The 25,372-nt window shown below is 41.4% G+C and overlaps 1 protein-coding gene across 5 annotated transcripts in view; it reads right to left on the bottom strand.

Moving 5' to 3' along the window:
* Nucleotides 1-25,372, bottom strand: part of KPNA1 (karyopherin subunit alpha 1) — a 115,901-nt gene that overhangs the window by 77,151 nt on the left and 13,378 nt on the right. For all 5 annotated transcript variants that reach the window (XR_012896995.1, XR_012896999.1, XR_012897000.1 and 2 more), the window contains exons 3-5: nucleotides 18,066-18,173; nucleotides 15,053-15,152; nucleotides 11,236-11,330 (exon numbers count right to left, since the gene is read on the bottom strand). Coding sequence is in view for 2 of the 5 variants with exons in the window: in XM_075904361.1 (XP_075760476.1) it covers nucleotides 11,236-11,330; nucleotides 15,053-15,152; nucleotides 18,066-18,173 (303 nt within the window). In the remaining 3 variants the exon portion in view is untranslated. The remainder of the gene's footprint in view (nucleotides 1-11,235; nucleotides 11,331-15,052; nucleotides 15,153-18,065; nucleotides 18,174-25,372) is intronic.

Here is a 25,372-nt window from a genome sequence, read left to right as displayed (position 1 = left end):
GGACTAGTATGCACAAATGAAATCCTAATATATGAGTTTTCACACAGGTATAATTCTGAGGCTAGGTCTACGCTGCAATGTTAAATTGGAAAAAGAAATGCAATTTGAGGTTTGCAAATTGTGTATCTTTTTTCCCCGATTTTCTTTCGAAAGAGGCTTTTCCAAAATTTGACGCGTCTACACAGTACCAAATTTCAGAAAAAAAGTGCTCTTTTGACACATCCCTTATTCCTCATAAAACAAGGTTTACAGGGATGGCAAAAGAATCATCCACTTTTCCGAAAAAAATTCAAAACAACAGACGCATTCCTTGGCATGGCATTCCGGAAAAACAATGCAGTCTAGACATAGCCTGAGACTCTTAATCAACCTGTTCAATGCACTGCTCAGCTATCTACGTGAATATGCATTAAGGGCCGGAGATGGATGAATAGTTTGAGTGACACAAGCGACTGATACATCGAAAAAAGAGGTGTCATTTTAGAATAAATAGGAATGAAGACTGAGGTTTTCCTAACCTTTTTACAAGAAGTTTCCTTCTAATTATGACCTAATATTATTCTACAATAAAGAGTACTATATTTCTTCAGTTACCCCTACGTTCTATATCACTGTTAGGATTTATTAGCGCATGATGTATATTTACACACACACACACACACACACACACACACTTTAGTTAAATTAAGATCTTGCATTAACAATCAATCCACATAATCATTTAAAAATTACAAATATTTTAAACAAAAAACAATGTCATTATTAGTCAAATTTATGGGTTTTTTTTAAACATATCAGACATTTTTACCGTGAGTATCAATCATTTACACACTCTAATTTGATTGGATTGCCCAAGGCATATGGAAAGCCAAATATTCCTATAATGTGTTGGCAGAGGAGTCAGAATAAGATTATCTAGAAATCAATTTATAGTACAATGAATTAAATCTGAAATGCAAAAACAAAAAACAAAACAAAACAAAAAAAAGAAATAGCACCAATAGATGGAAAGTAAACTAGATATTATAAATTGTTCCAAACTTAATATCAGTAATGAATTTTTAAATATATAAATTATTCTTTATCCAACTATATCCCTTTAAAAGATTAAATTTACTTTAATTTACTCTCCTGGAAGAGTCACTAACTTCTAAAGTGCAGTAGGGAACTACACATAGGAATTAATGATTAAATCAAATATAATAAAAGTCATACACAGATCCTTAAGGGGATGAAAATCAGGACTCAACAGGTATGAGGGAGGTGTTTTCAAACTCCAAGTTTAAATTTTATTAATAATATGCATTTAAAACTTGTCCCCCATCCCTGGAAATAAATCTTCTTGGAACTTGCTGGTTTCACTGACATATATCAGAATGCATTGTTCTGTGACAAGACAAACAGGATATGCTGCAATGAGATTTCTGGTATTTGTGATGTCAGACTGCAATAGGTATCTTCAGTGAACAAGGAAGTAATCAGCAATGTTTCACAGAACAGAGGGAAAACTCTTTAAAAAGACAATTAAGACTGAAATTTACTATCTTCCTGTAATTTTTCTTCTCTGAAGCAAGCACCTGGTGCTCCATGACCTACTAAAACTGGGTTATTTTTCCTCATCTTCCAAACACACATTCCTCTTTTAAAATAAAATAAAACAAAACAAAAAACAAAAGATTGCACACATCCCACTCTCTAGTTTTACAATGTATAAAAGCTTCAGAGGGATAGCCGAGTTAATCTGTAACAGGAAAAACTCAAAAAAAAAAAAAAACAAATAGTCTAGAATCATAGAACTGGAAGAGACTTCAGGAGGTCATCTAGTCCAGCCCCTACCCAAAGCAGGACCAAGCCCAACTAAATCAACCCAGCCAGGCCTTTGTCAAGCCAAGTCTTAAAAACCTCTAGGGATGAAGATTCTACCTCCGTAGGTAACCCATTCCAGTGCTTCACCACCCTGCTACTGAAATAGTTTTACCTAATATCCAACCTAGACCTCTCCCATTGTAACTGGAGACCACTGCGCCTTGTTCTGCCAGCCATCACTACTGTGAGCAGCCTTTCTCCATCCTTTTTGGAACCTCCCTTCAGGAAGTTGAAGGCTGCTTTCAAATCCCCCCTGACTCTTCACTTCTGCAGACTAAACAAACCCAAATCCCTCAGTCTCTCCTCATAGGTCATGTGCTCCAGCCCCCTATTCATTTTGGTCGCCCTTCGCTCCAATCCTTTCTATAGTGGGGGGCCCCAGAATTGGACACAATATTTAGGGTTGACAGAGAATTTAACCAAAAATACCACCCCCCCCCCCCCAAAAGGACCCTGACAGTTATTAAGCAAAAAACAAAACAAAAAAAATTACAAAAAAAAACAGCATGGCCCCTTTAAGGTCTTTGTGGCTTTTTTTGGGCCGGTGGCCATCTTTTTTTCTTACTCTGTGCCAGAAGAGAGCTCCCCTGCAGAACCAGGTAAGCAGGGGAAAGGAGAGGCTGGGGGGACCCCCAGGGGCTGGGCCCAGTTGCTGAGTGTGGTAGAGTTGCCAGGCGTCTGGTATTTTTGCCTCCTGGCTGGGCGGGGGGGAGGGGGAGGAGAAAATACCGGACATTTTAGGTGTCCAGCATTTTCTAATTTTTTTTTTTTAAAACAGACAGGAGGCGAAAATACTGGACACCAGGCAACCCTAATAATATTCCAGATGTGGCCTCACCAGACCTGAATAAAGGGGAATAATCATATCTCTGGATCTGCTGGCAATGCTCCTCCTAACGCACCCTAATATGCCATTAGCCTTCTTGGCTACAAGGGCACACTGCTGATTCATATCCAGCTTCTCATCCATTGTAATCCCCAGGTCCCTGTCTGCTGAACTGCTAATTAAACAGTCGATCCCCAGCCTATATCAATGCTTGGGATTCTTCCATCCCAAGTGCAGGACTCTACACTTGTCCTTGTTGAACCTCATCAGATTTCTTTTGGCCCAATTCTCCAATCTGTCCAGGTCTAGTAGCACCTTCAAGACTAACAAAACATGTAGATAGTATCATGAGCTTTTTTTTTTGTGAGCACGAAAGCTCATGATTCTATGTGTTTTGTTAGTTTTTAATGTGCTTACTAAACCAGTGGTCTCCAACCTTTTTAACCTCAAGATCACTTTTTCAAAGTAAGTGCAACGTAAGATCTACCTCAAACCCAAATATCTTTGCCCCACTTCCTTCCCCCCATTCTCTGAGGCTCTGCCCCTGCTCTACCCCTTCTCCGAGGCCTCATCCTGCTCACTCCAACCCCTTTCCTCCCCGAATCTCATTCACTTTCACCAGGCTGGGGTAGCGGGCAGGGGTCCAGGCTCTAGTCTTGGGCCAAGGGTTAAAGAATGTGGGAGGGGAAGTCCTGAAGGTAGGGAGGTCGGGTGGGTTCTGGAATGGCCTAGAGCAGTGTTTCTCAAACTGTGCTCTGCGGAGCCCCAGGGCTCTGCAAGACATCTCCAGGTGCTCCGTGAGGTTGACAAACTGGAAATATCGATAGGTACAATTAGTGGACCGCTGGGCCTCCGCATACATTTTTATGCATGTGAAGGGCTCCGGAGCCCAAAAAGTTTGAGAAATGCTGGCCTAGAGGATTACCCTGGGGAGTGCAGGGTGGTGGGTTTGAGTCTCGCTAGGGTTACTAGATAGTTTAAAAAAATACCAGACACTTGATCTCAGATCCAAGGGGGGAGCAGGGCACGGGGTTGGCCTGGTGGGGGGAGCGGAGCTGGCCAGGAGGGAGTTGGGGGAGCGGGGCTGGCCAGGGGGGAACCGGCCACCGAGGAGTGGGGTTGGCGGGGGAGGGGGCGCAACCAGCCATCAGGGAGCAGGGCTGGCTGTGAGGGGATTATGGAGTGCGGGGCTGGCTGGGGGTGGGGAGTGGGGAACTGGCCGGCAGGGAGCAGGACTGCCTTTATGAAAACTGGTAGTAGTGACAGGTAGTGTGTACAAAGGGCAGAGGCAAGGACTTAAAAGCCAGCTCCCAGCATGTACTGGCTCCAGCTTACCCACCTCACCCTCCATGCTGCTGCCTCTCTGTCGGAGGCAACAACAGTGGGGGAGGGAAAGTATGTAATTGACAAGATTAACCAATAAACTTGGGTTTATCGGTTAATCGTGCACTCATCTACACAATGACACCCTTAAATTGGTGCATGCATCATTCTTGTATGAAGTTAGAAATATGAAGTACAAGACTGTTTATAGTTTTAAATGTGCTAATGAGAGCCATTACTGGTTCCCTTCCCACAAAGCCTTAACTTATGAACAGCCTTTTTTCTGTAAATCTAAGCAGTGGTTGGTGACCATACCACCTGGTTCTGGGATTCCATTTTTCCATAAAGAAGGGGGGAATATAGAACGAGGGGTTCACGCCCTGTGGAAAGATCTATTTAAGCAATGGGAAACTATCAGCCCTTTATCTTTGGCTGGCCTGGAAAACCCTGAAAGGATACAAAAAGAGCTGGAGACCCAGTCAGGGTAAAGAATTAGTCTCTGATTTGAAGATTATGCCTGAAATAAGATCAGCTCTTTAGGGTAAGAATCTGGATAAAATAAGTTTTATTTAGTGAATTAGAACTAGCTAGGAGTTTTCTTTTGATTTAGTAACTTACTTTGATATGTTTTGGCTTGCAACCACTTAAAAATCCTACTCTTTTCATTTAATAAAAATACTTATTTTTTATCAGACCCAGGGTAAATAATTGTTACCTAGCTGGGTAGGTGGAGGGATGACCAGTTTGCCTATCTCTCTCTAATGAAGAAGGAAAACATACTCATGAACTTTCCCTGTCTAAAACTTTTACAGAGAAAGAATTATTTAATTTGAGGGTTGAATTCCTGGATGTTGTGCCCTAGAATTACATCCTCCCAAAGCTGACAAGTTTCAGTGTCTGCACTGCTCTTCAGGGAGACGGTAACTCCAACTCTGTGACTTGTCTGGGAGAGCCCAGAGAATCTGGTCCAGCAGGACAAGGTGGTAGGGAGCCCTAGAAAACAAGGCAGCGGATATCCTTGGCATGATCAGCAAACCGGAGAACAATCAATCCCAAGGGGATTTCTGTGCCCATCACAGGCACTTGATCCAAAAAAGCTCCAATAGCTGCTTGAGCTTTGGTATAGTAGGCACTACCATGTCAGTTGCAAGGATATATCAGCAATGTCAAAGCACAGATGTAATGCAGGATGAAATCCTCTGCACTGAGACTGTAAAGCCTTTCATCTGGTCTGCCACTGACACAAACAGCAGTGATGAAGACCTGAAAGACCTCATTCCAGGTGTAAAGCCAAAGCCCTTATAACATTCAAGGAATGCAGTCTCTCCTCATCTTTATGAAAATAGGTCTTAGGAAAGAAAGTTCATAAGTATACGGCTTGAATGAGGTGGAATTACAATATTACTTTAGGCAGGAATTATGAAGTAGATGAAGGTATAACTCTTCCTTATTAAAAAAACTGTGCTAAGAACTTCCAAAGCTTTTAACTCTGCCATTCTTTCCACAGCAGCAACAGCTGCCAAAAAACCTACTTTCATGGCCAGATGCAGCAAATAGCAAGTAACCCTGGTTTCAAAGGGAGGACACTAACTGACTTAGCACCACTCTAAGTGACAGGAAGAAATGGGATCTATGATGTAGAGATGTAACCTGTCCAGATCCTATCTGAATCAAATTGGTACAGGATTAGAAGATACCGAATAGGCTACAGTTGGACATAAAGTAAAAATAAGCTGCCAGGTGAATGCTGTTTAAACTAAACAATAGGCCTTCTTGTTTTAGGTGGAACAAACAGTCAAAAACATGTTCATTAGAGGCCAGGACAGACAAAATACTCTTCTGTTTTGACCATAAGGAGATTCATTTCCACATCAACCTCTAAGCTTCTCTAGTGGATGGCTTTCTGCTAGGTAGGAGAATGCTTTGCACAGTCACTGAACACTCTGCCTACCAAAGCATTACCTCTCGATCATCGAGATGAAGAGCAAGTACTCCTGCAGGTCCTATCACTGCATGACAAGCCCAAAGTAACTTAAACCTGCCCGGAAACTCTGAGATGAAGTCTGGCATGTTGAACCACATATCCCAGTGTTTCTTAAACTTTTTAAGACCGAGGAATACCAAATAATTTTTTTTATGGGGAACACCAAGAATTTTTTGTTGAGAAAAAAAGTGGGGGAGGAAAAAGGGCTAGGGGGAAAGTTATTGAGCCAAAAAAAAATTGCCTGTCCCTTTAAAGGGCAGCCATTTTGAATTCTGTTCTTCGTGGCACACCTCTGACTGCCTCACGCCGGTGTACCACGGAACACAGTTTAAGAAACATTTACATTCGTAAGAGGCCATGTGTCCCAGTAGTCCAAGACTTTCTTTTACTACTGTAAGCAGATGAGCGTTTATATCTATGGCCGTGGTTTCCAACACACTAGCCACATGTGGCTATTTGGCCGGTTGACTGTGTCTAGTTGGCTTGAACAATGTGGATACAGGGCATTCCCACTATAAGTCGCCCTTGTATGCATCCGTTCCGCACTGAAGTCATTGACGCTTGTAGGAACTGATGCGTTATAAAGCCTCCCATTCCCCACTCAAGTTGCACAAAAAAAAAAAAAAAATTTGCACAAATGGAAGTCAGTCATGGGGAAAAAAATTCCCCGCTTTAAGTTGTTTTGCTATAAGTCCAAGGTTTTTGGAACGTGTCTTGGACTTACATCAAAGACAGCCTGTATTTGGCTGGTTGAGTGGGGCTAGCTCGCTATAGCAGTAGCCACTATAGTGACTACTGCTTCAGAACTGGTTGGACACCATGAATCTATGGAAATGTTTAATGCCAGAAATCTGGCTTGAGGTTAAGAATGCCCTAGCTACTGCAGAATCCAGGATTGCTCCTATACATTCTGTTCTCCGAACTAGGAAGAAGATTGACACGTCCTCATTAATCAACAAATTCAGCAGTCCAAAGAGGGAACAGATCCTGGATAGATCTCATAACAGCCAGTCATCTAGGTGACGAAATATTTGCCCACCTTGTTTCCTTAGGAATCCTGCAACCAAGGTTGTGCATTTTGTAAATACTAGCAGAGCAATAGACAGGTCAAAGTGGAAGACTGTAAACTGATGCTGGATATTGTTGAGCAGAAGTCTTAAGAATTTCTGGAGGCTTGGATGGATTGCCAAATAGAAACAGGAATCCTTCAAGTCAAGGGCAGCATACCAATCATGAGGACCCAGAAAGTGATCCAGGCAAAAACTTATTTACTTAATATTTTTGTTCATACTTCCCATGGAGGATGGCCTGAGACTCTTTTTGCCTTTGGAACCAGGAATAGGACTAAAAACCTTTCCTTTAATGGAGGTTGGGGAAACCACTGCTGGAGCTCCCAGCAGAGAAGAGACTGCATTTTTCAGAGAAGGTCTTTAGGGACAATAGTCCCTAAAGAGAGCAGGGAGAGAAAGAGATGGAAATAAACTGCTAGGTATATCCCCATTCCACAGTTCTTAGGAGCCAGCAATCTGTGGTAATAAGACCACACAGACAGGAAGCAGGATTCCCTGTTTTTTCCAACAGGTTAAGGAGAAACTAGACTGATGTGATCTGGCACTTTGTGCTTGACAAGACCATCCAACAAATGGGGTCTGCTGACTGCCTAGAAGAACTTGCTAAAGAATAAAACTAATAAGGAATTGGTCTTCTCCCATGGTTCTTTCCTTGTTTTCTAGATTGGTTAGGTTGCTTGGTGGAAAAGGCAGGTCTGCATTATTTTAAGGAATGGTGTGTAAATTCCCTATAATTCCAAAATGGCCCTCAAACATTAAGACTGTGGAGCATTTCCTGCTGCATTTACAAGAACATAGGACCATCAGGAGAGAGATTCTGTGTCCTCTGCTGAACCTCCTGTGAAACACCCAAGGATTGAAGCCATAAACATCTGTGCAGAGATACAGCAGATGCCATGTCTTTAGCCATTGAATATGCCCCACTTAAAGCCTGAGCCACTACCTTGCTCTTATTTTAACAGAGTCTGGAATTCCTGTTTCACATCCTTTGGCAACTTATCTGAGAACTTCTACATATTATCCCAGATGGAGAAGTCATTATCTGGCCAACAATGCTTGTTGGTTAGCAATGTGAAATTGTAGACCAGATGTGGAATAATTTTTCCTACCAAAAATGTCAAATTCCTTTGCGTCATTGTCTTTTGGGGACAAAGAACTAACCTGACACACACTCATTTACTGCCAAGAAGCTAAGGAACCTGACCAGGGATGTGCATAAACATGATCCTGGTCTTGAGAAAGAATGGGATGGCTTCTTTCTGTTCTCTTGGCTGTTGGAGGCAGTGAGGATGGCATATGACAAGGATTATGTAGGCTCTACAATGGCTTCATTGATAGGGAGAGCCTCTCTAGAATGTCCTGCTAACTTCAGAATGTCCACAAGCTTATGAGGACTCTCCTGGACTACCTTAACAGGGGTATCAAGAAAAGTCTCTTTAAAAGGTCTTGGTAAGCTTTGTAGTCATCTCAGACTAGTGACATATCTCCAAGAGCAATAATCTCATCAGGCAATGAGAAAGACAAATGCAAATCCTGCTGAACTGCAGTGAATGGATGTTCCATAGCTCAGAGGCTTTGGGGGCTTAGCTCAATAGCAAAGACATATACCTGGACCTCATTACATGAGTCAGCACATTGCCTGGCAGGAGATCTAAAAAGGGAGGCTCTGGATGAAGATGACTTGCCCCAAGGGGTTCTAATAAGGCCAAGTGCTCCAAGGTTCCCTTAACTTGGACCATATTGGGACAGAGTGGGCATTAGTAACAAAACTCCTTCAATGAAGAAGGGAATGTCATTATCTGTGAACCAGTTGAGAAAATGCTGGATATTCAGTATACTGCGATACCGCAGACTGACCTCAAGCCTGAGGTAAGTCTGTCCCTAAGGCCTGAGGTTAGCTCACCTGGAACCAAAGTATCTCCTGTACAACAGGGGATTCTGGTAGTGAAAGGCAACGTAGATCTTGTACTGCTGTGTAGACATCCAGCATCATCAGTACTAAGACACTTTCTTATTGCTGCTGATGTTACACAGAAGTAGTCAAAATGCTGGTACTAGAGAACATCTCTTGCCAAAGGACATACTTCCCCATCCACCTGATTACTTACCAGAGATTTCAATCATCTAGTGCAGCTAATTCTCAGCACCATGAGGCTACGTCTACACTGCAAGCTATTTTGGGATAAGTCTTAAAGCAGCCTATTATTTTGAAATAATGGACGCGCTATTCCGGCACCCCTGTAACGCTCATTCCATGAGGGTTAAGGAATGTTTTGGATAGCACAAATTGCGTAGCTAATTTCAAGGTAAGGGTGCAGTGTAGACGCAGCCTGGGTGATTTAACCTCTTAGGCTTCTTCCGTCTCACCAGAACAGGGGGTTGCGTGCAGGCATTCTGAAGCAATATCTACCTGATGCTAAAGTTCATGATGCATGCTAGGGATATGAAGGACTAGTCGACTAGTCACTCCCCCCCCACACACACACTTCCTGCCTCTATCAGAGAGAGGAAGCAAGGGTGGGGGAGAAAAGGGGGAACTTCAAAGAGGCAGAGCCGCTTGAAGCCTGGGGCCAGGCTCTGGGCTCCATGCAGCGATGCTGCTTTGAAACACCTCATGAAGTCTGAGGCCTGCTGGGGTGTCCCCAGGCTGCACGCGGCGTTTCTAAGCAGCAGCGCTGCATGGAGCCCAAAATCAGCTGGGGACTCCCCCGCTGGCCCCAACCTCCATACACTGCTGGCACTTTGAAACACTGCAGGGAGACCAGCATCAGGCTTCTTGTGGTGTTTCAAAGTGGCAGCACAGCATGGAGGCCAGGGTCAGCAGGGAAGTCTCTGGCTGACCCTGAGCTCCATGCAGAGCTTTCACCTTTGAAGTGTAACAACAGCCCTAGAATGCATTGACTATTTCAGCCATGGCCAACCTGCAGCTCGTGAGCCGCATGCAGCTGGCTCTCTCCCCTGCCCCCCCCCCCCCCACCCCGGTGCATCTCGTATCTCGTGAAGCTACCCCTGTGGCTTGTGAAACAGCCCCTGCCTCCCGGCAACCTGTGCTCTCTGGGGTAGGGAAGCCATCAGGTGCAGCCATTAAAAATGGTGTCTTCAAGATGGTGTCAGCTGGGTGGAAGCCTGATGTGGCCAAAAAGCCTCTAAACATGTTGCTTAAAGCAGCAGGCTTTTTTTTTTTTTTTTTTTTTGCGCTAGACAACTTCCCCCCTCACCTCCCAACCCTTTGTGCTATATTCACAACTATTTTGGCTCTTTTCCTGTAATGGGTTGGCCATCCCTGGAGTATTCGATTAGTCAATTAGTCGATATTTAACATCATTAGTGCATGCCCTAAGAAGGTGGGCTCAGAAGGTTGATGCATAGTGGCCTTCATAATGATGTGGTGTATTCTTGCCTCTTTCTGTTTGTACAGTGCTTAAAGCCTCTGCAAATCTGTCAGTAGTCTCTGAATGAGGGTCGCTCACCAGCAACAATTTTTTGCAACCAGCTCAAAGTTTAAACATTGGAAACAAAGGCATATCTTGGCACAGTGCACCAGCACCCCATAACAATAGTGAAGCAATGCAAAAGAAAATAAAGAAAAACAACAAATGAATTTTAAATTAACTATCTAAGTAGTACCATTAAACTTGAAGAAGCAAGCTGACATGCTCCATCTACTTATCAAAGGTGGTAAGAAGGAACTCAGGGGGCCTAAGGAGGACCTCTGTCTTGTATAGGATTGTGCAGAAACACAAGACAACAGAAGTTGCATGCGCCCCCTTAACAGGGCATGCCAAAGGGAAAACATCCAACTCTGGAACTTGGGCATGCATATACCTGAAGTGGAATTGATATGTGCAATCACACAAAGAAAAACAAAACAGGGTGGGACAATTCACTGATATTTCACCTGACCAAACCTGCATTCAAATCTTGCTTCTGATACATCAGAAAGCCAATGTGGTGGTCCTATCCTAGCCTCTGCCATACTCAGCCTCTTTCCAGGAGGCTAAAATTCAAATCACAGGAATCTTTTTGAGTTAAGATTTTGTTTCATTTTCATAACCTTGGAAGAGGGTAGTTTGCTTAATGTGTACCTGCTTTAGATATTAACATCCTGACATTAACTTTCATGATCACCAAATCCATTCATAAAATAAAGGGAAAAAATTGTGCACCTGTAATGTACAATTTTCTTTTCGTTTGAGGAACTCCACAAACCTGGCCACCACTCCTGGTGTGCTGATCACTTCATCTATTGGGGGATTAGGTTCTGTTTAAAATAGAATGTGGAATTAGATTCAAGACTCTCTTTGCAGAATTCCCAAGTGACTACACCAAAATTCCATTATAATTACTTTTTTGTCAAACAAAATTACATTTTACACCAACATTACTTTGCCCTTTTCAGGGACAAGGATTTATATCAGTGATAAAAAATAGATTCCAACATCATGATTCCAGAGATATGTATGTGTGGGTACACACGCACACATGAAAAGAAGCTGGCTAATTAAACCAAGAAGTTAAGTTATGAAAAAGAAAGACTACTACCTATTAACAGCAGTTTCATGATACTGCCTCTGTAGATTCATACTTTGAAACGGGTGCACATGTGGACCAGCTGTCTTAGAACTGTCCAGGAAGCACCATGTTTGGGCCACACAAGCATCACCTAGGTCCAAAAATTTGTTGTTTCCTATTGTGAGGACACGAGAGCCCAAACCATCTCCTTGTCATTTAACAGTAAGAAATTAAATGTCACAAGGAACTATTACAATAACTAAGTCTGACTTCCTGCCTAAAATGGACCATAAAACCTCCCATAGGAATTTCTGCATCAAACCCGTAACTTCTTTGCCATTTAATTTAGATTTTATAAAAGATCTGCTCTTTTGATTTAAACACTTCAAGTGACAGCATCCACCACATCCATAAGAAAGTTGTTCCAATGGCTGTTTACCCTGATTTTTAAACAAGGTGCAAAATTTCAAAGTCAATTTCTCACTTTACTATTTCTTCTAGATAAATGAGATCAAATAGTTGAAAGCTAGAGGGCTCTTTATGCCATCAGAAATCATTTATTTATGTTACCAAGCACAAAGCACTTCCAGCCCATAGTCAAGTCACTTTCTCTTGGTAAACTAAAATAGACTGAGTTTCTTAGATCTCTCACAATAAGGCAGATATTCCACATCTCAAATCATTCTTATAGCATCTTCTGAATTTTTTCCAAATTTTCAACATCCATTAAAAGTGCTGCTACCAGTAGTGATCAGACTATTCTACGGCAGTAGTCCAATGCCACATACAGAGATAATATCACTTTCCTGCTTCTACTTGACATTCCAAGACTTACATATCCAAGAAAGTTTTCCCTTGTAGATACACCATGATATCAGTAGCTCATGTTCCGCTGGTAATCTACCATTATCCTCAAGTCCTTTTCAGTGCCACTGTCTTCCAGGATGCTGTGTTCCACCTTCTAAGTGTGACCTATATTCTTTGCTCCTAAATTCCTTTGGCAGCTTTTAAATGCACGTTGTTCAAATGAGTCCGCTTTACCAAGTGATCTAAATTGGTCTATATAACTTATTTATCCCTATCATTGACCATTCCACCACTTTTTGCATTTACAAATCTTACCAACAATGCTTTTATTTTCTCTCAAATCATTCATAAAGATATTGAATAGCACTGGACAAAAATATATTCCTACAGCAACCCTCAAGAGACAGCCACATTGGATGATTATTCCCCTTCTATGGTTTTTTTGATTAGTTAACACTTTTTAATCTATTTACTATAGCCTACACTGATATTTCATCTTTTTTTTAAAAAAATTAAAATATCACGAGATGTCAAATGCCACTTCAAATGTCAGTTCCTTTTGTCAACCAGATTTATAATCTAATTTTAAAATCTTGTTTGATAAAACCTATTTTACACTCTACCAATCAATGTAGTTTTAATCATGTTACCATACATGCTCCTCCCTCCCCCCAATATGGAATGCCCTGACCAAATTCCAAATCAGCCATTACAGGATTTTGCCCCAGATCAGTTACTCGGATCATTCTTCTCCCTCTCTTGAAATATTGCACAACGTTAACTTTTTCAAGTCCTTTGGAACTCTCTCAATATTCCAAAATGTGTTTAACAATAACACTAGGGGCTCAGTGAGCTTCTTGGCCAAATATTTTTTCTGCGAGTTATCCAGTTCTGTTGAATCAGATATTTGATTTTTGGCAGTTGCTGTTCAGCATCCTCCTTAGTTACTGATGGAATAGAAAGTATTTCCTTATTCCTAGATATGAATACACCACCTTTACAAATGCAGATGGAAAAGCTTGATGAAACTTGTGCCTTTCCTATCAATGATTTCCACCTACTTGAAGCTCCAAAATAAGATTCCAAAGAAGGTAGATTCTGTGGCTATCGAATGGCTACCAGCTCCAATGTAAGTAATCCTTCTGTGTCCTTTAATAACTGCCTGTTATACAACAGACAATGACAACAGTTCCTCCTGGTCTTAAAAACCTATGATTCTAGGATACTCTTATGGGCCCTCCTGACCACCACAGCTAAGATCCAAATGTTAATTACAATTGTGACTGTTATTGTTTCACTTTTTATCTTGCCTCCCCAACTCCCTCCATTTCTTTATTTTAGTCACCTGTTCTCTATCTTAGATTATAAACTCTTTGGGTCAGGCATTATTCTGTCACATGTGCCTAGCCTAATGGAGCCTTGATCAGGGCTTTTATCGGGGGTGTCCCACCAGTTCTGAAGCAGTAGCCACTATAATGGCTGCTGCTATAGAGAACTAGTTACACTCAACCGACCAAATAGCTACATTGTTTAAGCCAACTAGCAACATGTGGCTAGTGTATTGGGCACCACAGTAGTTGCTACCACAATAATAAATGAATGATTTACCCCCACAGAACCTTGTAAAATAAGGAAGTATTATCCCTATTTTACAGATGGGGAGTCAAGATCCAGATTGAAGAGTTCACCCACATATTATACAAGAAAGCCAATGGCACATCCACAAGTTTAACTATAAGACTATCCATTCTTGACAATACTCCCTCTGCTTCAGACAGGGCACCAGAAGCCCCAAAACATGGAAAACCCATATCTAAACTATTTGGATCTGAGGACTGAGAGCATACTACAGAGTACTTGGACGTGAACATCTCTTTCTTCTGGCTCAAAGAATAAAGTTGGTACAGGTGGATTTCTATCTCAAAGAACGACCTGTTCCCAAGAACAAAAGGCATACCAGTTGATCACCAACATTTTAGCCTTATAAAAGAGGCAAAAAATTTAAACTCCAACTTCCTATGGGACTCTGAGTCCCAGAGGTCAGAAGCCCCTTAGGTGTCGGTACGAAGCTGACCTTGACACTGAAATAGGCTCATGCCTGAAAAGCACAAAACGCTGGTTACTGTGAAGATCTGCACCAGTAATACAATGAAACAGAACAAGCCACACAGTAAGGAGGAACTAGAAATAAAAAACCCTTTCTTTTAAAGTAATAAATAACTAGCACAACAAATGAAAATAAAAAGAAGGAAGAGTACAACAGATTCCAAATAGGATAAGACTGCGGCAAGACAGAAACAGTCAGAGCCACAGATACTTTTAACCCATCACACTGAAAATTTGGTTCTAAGCTGAGAGATTCAATTAGTCTTAATAATCAATTAAGAGTGTTTTCCAAAAGGCTTTGACCCAGCACTTCCTGATGGGCATGATGAAATGGGAATCTGCACAGGCAATTGCTCGAGATATAGCAGATTTGATTTTGAATAAACATGGTCAGGAAAGTTCCTAAAGTGCCTTGATGCTAGAATATGTAGTTAGAATGGCAAGGGTTTAAAGAGTGTGATGCTAAGAAACATCATATCACAAAGACAATTCACCACCTTGTTAATATCTCAATTATAAAATGTATACTCCACCTCAGTATTATGTTTCAGTGCTCACCTTTTGAAAGTAACTTCCGGAATTTCTGAGTGGCTGAGAGCTGCTGTTCTGGGCTATTGGAAAAAATCATCTCAATCATATCAGAGGTGATGACGGCACTCTGGGATGACAGAAAGCAAACTAGTAAATTTGGGACTGAATTCAGAGGGAAAATATTAGAATAACATTTGACAAACTGTGCTATTGAGTTTATTACTGTGTAAGAAGCCAGACAATAAAAAGTGATATTGACTGCTAGTGTTATCATTCAAAGGGCTTTAAATGGTAGTGTGCTAATTTCATCTCCAGAACCCCAATTTTGTTTCATAAGCTATATGAGCAAAATTAACAGACATTTTCCACATCACAAAACCGCCATATAATTAGCAGTCTTATCAGCAGAATGAAGTGGAGGATCAAAATAGAAAAGTTGTTGATTTATGGGTGTTTGTGGGTATAAGGGATCAGTTTCTCTTGGCTAGGATAAGTTATTGTCTAGACTTGGCCACTATGTTTGCTTCAAGCCATTTTTGAAGCATCACAATTCACACAACCTATTTTTCTTAATAAAGTATAAATGATTGTAGTTCTGGTGAAAGACAACCTTGAAGACTAAATTCCTGAGCACAAACATCAAAACAGAACTTCTAGCATTGGTTAACAATAGGTGTACCCCTGTCCTGAAGCCCTTTTGAAGGGTTCCCTGCAGTATCCAGCTCCGTATCCACTGCATATTCACAGAAAAAACAGATCAGTCATTTCTAAGAGAGCAGTGAACACACCAGCTTGGAGAAAGCAACTCAGGATCAGCCCCTAGTTTAATATCACTTACATATTATTACAGTGAAAACAACACGTGAGGATAATGAAAACAAAAGGTTACATATACAATAAAATCATAACATGATTTCTAGAGTCTAAACAGACTAACCTTCTGTCTAAAGTTTATCTAACCCCAAACATCCTTTGTATATTTTAACCAAGTTTTCATTTATGTAAACTGCATTGCCCAATTACTTCTAAATGCAAAATGATGGAGGGTCTTTTTTGACTTGTCCATAAATCCCTCAAGCTTTATAATTTATGCCTAGAATCAAGATAATGCTACGTGTGGCTTATCTTCTAGTATGCTGCATCCCTGCTGATTTCACAACCCCATGATGGCTTCATATGCAAATAACTCTCCATTGTGTTAGCTTGCAATGATTAATTAACAGACAGGTGAATATATATGCTTTGTCTAACAAGACACTGTTTGTCAACTCTGCCTTGATACAGAGATTAAAAGTGTATTTTCAGTAGACATACATAACTCTTTACGCAGTATCTGTACACGTCATAATATTAGCAACCAGTATGATCCTGGCTTTCATGTACAATCTCAGGTGACACTCTTTGGTGAACTAGGGCATACATACCAGGATCAGGATATTTCTGTAACTTTTTTGCCTGCTGGCAGAAGCAGCCCGAGGCAGGCTGTGGCAGCTGGAACCCCAGGAGAATGCACGATCGGCGCTCCCGCCTGCACGGCCATCAATAGAGTGACGTCATCATCGGGCACCGTGACATCATCATCAGGCGCCATGGGCGCCCTGTTAAAGGCGGCACTATAGGCAACGGCTGAGTCAGCCTATAGTCACAGGGCACCCTCCACCTCTGCCTGCTGGCATTGAGGAGTTCATGGGTCACAACTAGCAAAACCTAATTTTCACTAAAATCACTGTTTGGTCACTCAGTACACAAGAGTATGGCAGTAATTTTAGTGGTAGGCTTTAGGAGAGAGTGAGGTTAGGATTAATGTACCTCTGACCGAATTTTAGACAGACCTGCCTAGAGTGATGTGCAAGGGATGCTGATGGACTAGAAGTTAAAGACAGGCTAGCTATAAAGCTCAGCCTACACAAACAACTAAGTATGCAACACACTGTTTTAAAGAGATGATGCCACTTGAAAATGTGCCCAAGGTACAGTTTTCTTACAGTTCCCTCTCCTGGTATTAATATTAAACTCAGCAATCTGTTTCTGAATCATTTTCTTGTTTTAAGCAGTCTTAACTTCAATGCTGCCACATTATGTGCTATTCTAGATATCTCCAAAAATGACATTATAAAGTTCATATAAGTGTGAGGTCAACCTAATACCTTAATTATTTAAAGACATACTAGTGTATAGATGTCAAGTCTTCTCTCTGCTCCTCAAATGCTATCATTTATTACAAGGTATCCATACTATAAATCACCCTGGTATACATGCGCTCTGTACTAAAATTGTTGACACTTGTAGAAACTGATGCATTGTCAGTCCGCCCATTTCCTGCTCTTAACTTGCATAAAAAAACCTACAATCTACGCAAATGGAAGTCAGCCGTGGGGGAAAAATTCCCTACTTTAAGTTGTTTTGCTCTAAGTCCAAGTTTTTGGAACGTGTCTTGGACTGATAGAGACGATGGCCTGAAATGCTAACTCTCAGTGGCAGAAAAGCAAACTGGTAACTACAAGTATTAAAGTAAGGGTTGCAACCCTTGGACAAATATAAAAATACTCTGTTATTTACAGTTAAATCTGGTCTCAGTTCAGTACGCTGTACCACCAGCTTCTCCCAGTCTTTACACTGCAATTAAATCCAACTTGATTTATGCCAGTAAATTTCCAGGCAAGAAGGTAACTAGTGGGTTCTGTACCAAACAAAACAAACTGCGATTTTTAACCACATATTGGCAAGTTTCTCTGCATCACTCAGCCTCAAGAACAAAGTCCACGAGGAGCTGTTTCAGGTAGCATGTTTTACACCCAGAGTTTTCTTGGAAAACAAACCACCAACCCATCTTCCACAATGTTGGAGCAATTTGACATTACCATATAAGTTGTATACCATATAAGTTGTATTTCAGAATATTAGCTCTTTACAAATTGATGGACAGTTCCCAAAGTGCCATATTTGCCTATGGCATTATTTACCACTATATACCTACCTAATATCCATTTTATTGACACACAAAGAATGTAGAGATTCTCAAAGCATCACGCTTACTTACAGAAGACATCTCCATGTTGTTCAGTTGAGCTTCATGAAAAACTCCATCTGACATCACTTCTTCCTCTGCTTCTTCTTCAGCTGTAGCAACATTTCTGCGCTTAAATAACTAAAGAGGAAAAGACACAACGTTAGTAGCAATAGTACAGAATCCCAGGTTAACTTATGTTCAGAACAGCACATTAGGCTATTAAACTGAGATGTGACAGATGCTATGGAACCCTAGAACATTCAAAGACACTGTGTTAGTGAATTTATTGGCTTGCCACTAATTGTATTCCTGGTTCAATATGTGAGCTCAAGGATGCTTTTTGCAGCAACTAAAAGCTCTAATGAATAATTAATGCAAAATCTTAATGCTGAATCAATGCAGGTAATAAACCTTTGGAAGAGTGACCTGGTGCAAAACAAACACACAGATTAATGTGTCTTGGCCTTAACAGACAACACAGCTGAACCTTCATAAAGTATCAGCCCTGACCAAAAGACTTGTTCACTCATGAGACTGTGACCAAGAATGGCAGGCCCTATGGAAAAGAGCTGCAGCACTTTAAATCTATCAGAATGTCCAGGTGGAAAGATGAACTGTCATTTAGTAAACAAAGCATGCATATAGTCTGTTTTTCAAGATGCTCTCTCTAAAATGCTTACGTTCTGAATAAATAATAACTTAATTTATGAGAGCTGGTTGTCAGAGAATAATTCTGTCATTGTCCCTGGGAGAACATAACTGCAAGTCAAATTGGCTGAGGTAATCACAGTGAATTACAGGAGTTTTCAGCCTAAACTGAAAGGAAAGGATCATGGGATTCTGGTCCAAGAATGATAATAACTACAGATCTAAGACTAAAAGGGATGCCCTCCAGAGATCAAAAGGAGACAGAGGTTAACAGTTAACTCAGGAATGACAATAAATAATTGCTAAAAGTTTGTGTTTCCAGAAGAACACTGAATCAAGTCAATGGATGTCTAGGTAGTTGGAGGAAACAGTCAAACTCAATTTAAGACCAAAGTTTCATAGTAGATTAAAATATAATTTAAGAATACATAATAATTCTAAACACACTTTCATTTAAATTAAAATAAAACCTCTTCACCTGAGGTGCTAGAAATGCAAACCCAACAGGATGATTGTAACAGGAAATACATCCAAATTGTTCTAATCAGAAAACTGATCAGAAACAAAGTCAAACACAAAAGAAAATAAGCACATTATGATGAACAAATTATATTCTAAATTGTTATTTATATGAACCATCTAAGGTCTTGTTTAGGCTACAAACTTATATCAACTCACATCATGTCAGCACACAGCTGCCAGATATCACTTGTGCCAAGTGTACATGTGCAACTTGTATCAGTGGTGCTTACTCTCACCAGGAGCACTTGTATTGATACAATGTGGTGCATCATGGGAAGGTAGCCCATCATGCAATTCACCAGCATCCAGAGCACACTCTTTTGGGAAGTTTTGGCAATGCATGATGGGGCTGAAATGAGTCGTGCAGGGATGACTGGGAGCATATGATCAGCCTCCCAGTTTGCAATGGTTTCCAATGTCATCTGTATTCCATAATTTTTGTAATGTCTTTTAATCCCACCATCCCACAATACCCTCCTCTCTGTCTTCCATCTCCAACAGAAGCATGGAGCCTGCACAGCTCTGCACCAATTTTATGAGTGTTGCAAACATACAGTGCGCGATGCTGTAGTATCTGTAGAACCTCAGGAAGAGCCACAGGAAACTTGACAATTCCCTGGAGGACAGATCATTGTAGGTCATGACGAGAAACAATTCAAAGCTGTTGGTGGAATTCACAGAGCAGCTGCAGATGGTGCACCACTTGTGGGTTCAAGAAACATATAGTGGCTGATGGGAATGCATCTTATTGCAGGTTTGAGATGACAAGCACTGGTGGCAATTCACATTCCTGGATTTCTGTGCCAAGCTTGCCCTTGCCCTCCAGAGCAGGCAAACCAAAATGAGAACTGCACTGAAAGAAGAGGATAATGATAGCACCGTGGAAAGTTGCAATGCCAGATTACTACCAGTCATTTGAGAATAAATTTGGAGTCAGGAAATCCACTGTGGGAGGGTCTTTTTCATGCAAGCGTGCAGGGCAATTAATCATCTCTTACTATGCGGGAGTGTGACTCTCAACAACATATAACGGATGTGCAATAATGGGATTCTCAAAATGAGGTGACGCAATAAATGACATGCACATCTCTATTTTAGCACTAGCCCATCTTGCCAAAGTACATCAGTAGTAAAGATCACTCTTCTATGATTATCAAAGTGCTGGTGAATCCCCAGGGATGCCTCACTGACATCAACATGGGCTGTTCAGGGAACACTCACATCTTTAAGAACACAGCAGTGTTCAAAAATCTGCAAGCTGGGACTTTCCTTCCTAACTAGGGGGTTATCATCGGCAAGCCTCAAGTGATCCTGTGTGACCTAACCTACCCCCTGCTCCCATGGTCCATAAAGCTATAGACTGGCCACATCAGCAACATGAGGGAAAGTTTTAACTACTGGCTCAGTAGCAGCTACCGGCTCAGTAACAGCAAAATTACAGTTAAATTTGCCTTTGGTCATCTGAAGGAATGTTGATGCTTACTCACAAGATTGGACCTTAGTGAGAAAAATATCCTACAGGTTATAGCTGTCTGCCGTGTTAGACATATCATCTGTAAAGCAAAGAAGGAAATTGTCCACCTGCGTAGAGGTAAAGCAGCTGCTCAATGTGCTCAATTTTAACAGCCAGACACAAGGGCTACTAGAAAAGCTCAATGTGGAGCCATATGGCTTGAAAGACTGTGAAAAACTATTTTAATAGTGAGCCAAGATTAGCAGGTGGTGGTATGTGCTCTACCTGGCCCTGCTCTGTCTTGCTTCTTGGTATGAACTGTGTACTGTCTGCTGTACCTGTAGGCATATAAGATTGTCAACACGCTATTCAATTTTTTTTTTAAATTGTGACACTGTAGAAACTAATGTTGTAAAAACTTGGTTAAATAAATAACCCTGTAACTGATGCAAATATCAGCAGTTACACAGTTATATGCACTGCAGGCTCTGCAATATAGAACTTAAGGTTTATACTGTAGAACCCGCAGAGAAGCCTCCCCAGGAGCAGGGCCACCAGCCCCTGCTATCTACACTCCTGGGGAGGCAGCTTTGCTGCCGTCGTAAAGCCACTTCCCCAGGAGTGGAGTCAGCAAGAGCTGCCAACCCCGCTCTCACAGTGAAACCTCTTCCCCAGGAACGGAGCCGGCAAGAGCCACTGGCACCACTCTCGAGGGAGGAGGTTTTGCTACAGGCTCTGCAGCGGACTTCCTGGAAGCAAGCCTAGCAGCCCCTGCTAGCTCTGCTCCTGGGGAGCCAACCTGTAGCAGGGGGGCCAGGCTGGGCCTGTCATGTACAGGGTTTGCTCCAGCTAGCCGGAGCAGCTCCTGCCTGCGGTGGGCCCCATGGGACTGGAGCAATCCCCAGCCTGGAGCAAGCAGGGAGCTGCTCCAGCCCCAGCTGTTAACCAAAACTGGTAAGCATTACCCATTTAGGGTGATGCTTACCGGTTAGCCGGTTAAACTTTCACATCCCTAGCTGAAACAGTTCGTTTTCAGGACAACTGAGTACCAGCAAGAATATGTTGTAAACTAATAAAGATGAATTATATTCCAAATAAGAATTTTATTTTGTAACAAAAATCTGTGAAACCAAAACCAAAACCAAACCTCTGGGTAGGTAGTTTAAAAACAAATACATTAAAAATGAATAAAAGCTTAATAAATTAAAAACCAGAACTAATGAAGGCAAAAGAACATTCATGTGCATCTCAGCTAAACCGGCAGTAATTGTGACTTTCACCGGCCTGCGTATGCGATGCTGCGATTGTCTTTAGTGTCCTCTGGAGTGGGGTGACAGCAATGATACCATGGTCCCAAATGTTATATGGAATGTTGGGAAGGGATGGAAAAGGGGAGGTTCTGATATTGAGTCCTCAGTGGGCTGAAGAGGGAGGCAAGCATGGGATTGTTGAGAACCTGCATGTTCAAAGTCTGCAGTATCTCTATTGGCTGTCTGAGAAACCCTATGGTGCAGCTCACTCTCCTTTTCCTGTACTTTTCACCTCTCTTCTCTTCCCTTCTTTAGGTTGTCCCCAGTGTCCATCCTGCAGGCTCCTTGCTCATTGTTTGTAGCAGCACTGGTTTGCAGGATCTCCTGGAACATGTCATCCTGAGTCCTCTTCTTTCTCCTCCGTATATGGTTCAGACAGTGAGGCTATGAAGACTGCAATGGCAGCACCTGCAAATAAAACACAGAAGTACTACTGTCAATGTACTCACCACGGAAAATGTAACTCCCCTTAAGTTTTAAGTACTAACTACATTCTCATGTCTGCTTGGATTTGCCTGTGCACAGTGCCAACCACAGCATCAGTTACAATACGGCCAGTTAGGAATTGGAGAAATGGGGAGGAAATTGTTCAGCTGTATAATTCTAGAAATACAAGTAGGAGCCTTCATTTTCAGTTTTTAATCCCCCCCCCCCCCCACCATGAATTATCAGTATGTATTACCACAACAAAAACAGGTGAAAATAAGTGAAAAACTCAATTTTTCTGGGTAAACATTGGGTTTTATTTTAGTGGATGGAAAGACAGGGGAAAATAGCATTTAACAGAATAATGCTTTGAATTCCTTTTAGCAATGTGGTTTTGTTGCAGAACTAAAACAGAATTCAATATGCAATGCCATCTCTGAGTTTAAGGAAACAATACATCTTTAATCTCAAAATAAAATTTTTCATGTGAATAACTTACTATTGTAGACGTAGAGGTATAGTGTATACATATTTACATTTAATATTTGGGTCACACCACTTGCAGCACATACACTCAACTTCATTCTTTTTTTTCCTGTTTCTGTTTAAACTTTTGAATATTTTGTTGTGTTCTGTAATGTATTTTGAAACAGATGTTATGTTTTTCTTCCCATTTTAGGATGTCCAATTATTAATCAGTTATTTTCTCTCAGCTTGAAATGCGTACATGTAAGCATGAGATTCATCAGTATGTTCAGATGTGCACACATTTCAGAACTTCCATGTATGACTGATTTTTTATTGTGAGTAGCTTCTAGACTAATACAGTCTTATTTCAATAGGCAGCTTTGCATATATACACACGCACACAGCAATGTATTGCCAAAATACATATAACTCATGCAATGTATTATATTTTCCTAATAACAAATATTTGTATACATTTGAATGATACAAAAGTAGGGTGAAAAAAATAGAAAAAAGTAAACTTCTTCTAAAATAAACATGGGAAATGTTTGGTAAAAGTCAGTTTAAACAGAAAAGGAAGGGGCTTAAGTATATGGCAATGCCAAAAAAAAATACTGGCACTGTTTTCAACAGGTAGTGGTGATTTTTAACTCGTGCCTCACTACTGAGCATAAACGCAGTGAGAGAACAGCTCCTGTGGGTATCACAAAGAACATGTCCAGGACTACATGCTGCTAGTCTGTGTACAGCAAAAGTGCCTGATGAAATTATTGCTGACTGTCATGGGAAAGAGGAAGAAATACAGCTGCCATCACTAGAAACCTTCAGGAAAGGATTCCATAAAAGTTTCACTGACATCTTTCAAGAGGATTCATCAGACATATTCAAGACAAAATGCTCTACAGCCCTCCAAACCCCGCATTCCAACCTAATTCTAGAGGGGAATGAAAAGAAGATTGCTCTGCCTCTCTTGGTTGTAATACTACCTCTTCTACCATGAGTAAATTAATGGTAACTCAACAATGTCCTGCTATTTTGGGAGTACCACCCTTCCAATTAAAAATTAAATTATAAACTTACCTGAGGTTTCTTCCTCTGCAGCAGGCTCACCCATGCTCATCCGACAGGACTGGCTAGACTGCTGTAGAATAAAAACAGGTCCTGGCTCAGTGCACAGCTGGATCCTTCAGTCACCTGTCCAACATAATCCTCTTCTTCCTCATTCACAACTTCCTCTGTGCTGTTCACAGCGGAGGCCTGTGACTCTTTGCTCCTCACAGCTATCCATGGTGCTGTGGTAGGCAGTGGTGTGAGGAGTATGGTATAAGGCTCTGTGTAAAAGCAGTAGGTCTGAAGCTCAGTACTGGATCAATTCATGGCCTCCCTGGCCACGTGCTGCATGCAGGTCTTCAACTTTCATGCAGGGTTATTGCTGATCCCTGTCATGCCCCTTCTTCAGCATCCCCCAAGCAAGTTTCTTCGGCTGGTTCTAAACAATACTTGCACAGCATCTTCTACCCACAGTATCTCCTGTCTACTCCATAGTCAGCTGGGCAGTTGCCTTCAACAATGGAGAGCTGGTAGGTGTGCCCGTGATGCCAAGCAGTCAGGAAAATTAGTTTAAAAAAATGGCACTTACATGCTGATAAGTGCCAAACTGAAATGTAGACTTATGCTCAACTATGTCAACATGAGTTACCCTGCATTTATCTGTATCTTTGTCGTGTAGACCAAGCCTAAAATGTTAGCATACTTTTTAACATACGGAATTTTAATTAATGTAGGGAAAACCTACCACACTGGATTTTAATAAATAGGAAAATTATAGGAGAACAAAAATGTCTCAAATTAATAAAGATTTTTATTTTTGTTTACTAATATATCTCTGGGTCAAAAAATGGGGGGGACCTGAATAGTTTAAAAATGTACACTACCACCTGCTCTTCAGCTACTACACTGCTGGCTTCTTGTGCAAGAAGCCTGTGCAAGGTTTTTTGCGCAAAAACTTCTTGCACAAGAGCACGTCCACACCTCAAAGCGCATCGCAAAAGTGATGTGCTTTTGCGCAAGAGTGTCCACACCGCATGGATGCTATTGCACAAGAAAGTTCTGAGCACCTGTGCTTTTTCCCATAGGGAAACCTCTGGAGCGTCCACACTTGCCTTTTTGCGCAATAGCTACAGCGCAAAAGAGTTATGCCTCATAGAAGGAGGTTTACCTACACCAGCAAAAGCCCTCTATTCTGCCATTTTACTGCTGATTTACTTGCGCAAAAGCACTTTTGAGGTGTGGACGTTCCACAGGTTTTTGCACAAAAACGGCCATTTTTGCACAAAAACTTTGCGGTGTAGACATAGCCTCAAGGAATAATTCTATGCTGATTTATGCTGGGTAAGACATTTCTTGAGTGAAAGCTCTGAGATGAGTATTGGTCTAGCAGAAATGTTTACATTTTAATTATGAACCCTTCAGAAATGGAATTTGCTAGCAGAACCTGAAAAACATTGAAT

The sequence above is a fragment of the Pelodiscus sinensis genome, chromosome 1, assembly GCF_049634645.1.
Source record: "Pelodiscus sinensis isolate JC-2024 chromosome 1, ASM4963464v1, whole genome shotgun sequence".
In the NCBI taxonomy this organism is placed as follows: domain Eukaryota; kingdom Metazoa; phylum Chordata; order Testudines; family Trionychidae; genus Pelodiscus; species Pelodiscus sinensis.
The sequence above is the reverse complement of the archived record's forward strand: the minus strand, read 5'-3'. Positions and strand labels throughout refer to the sequence as shown.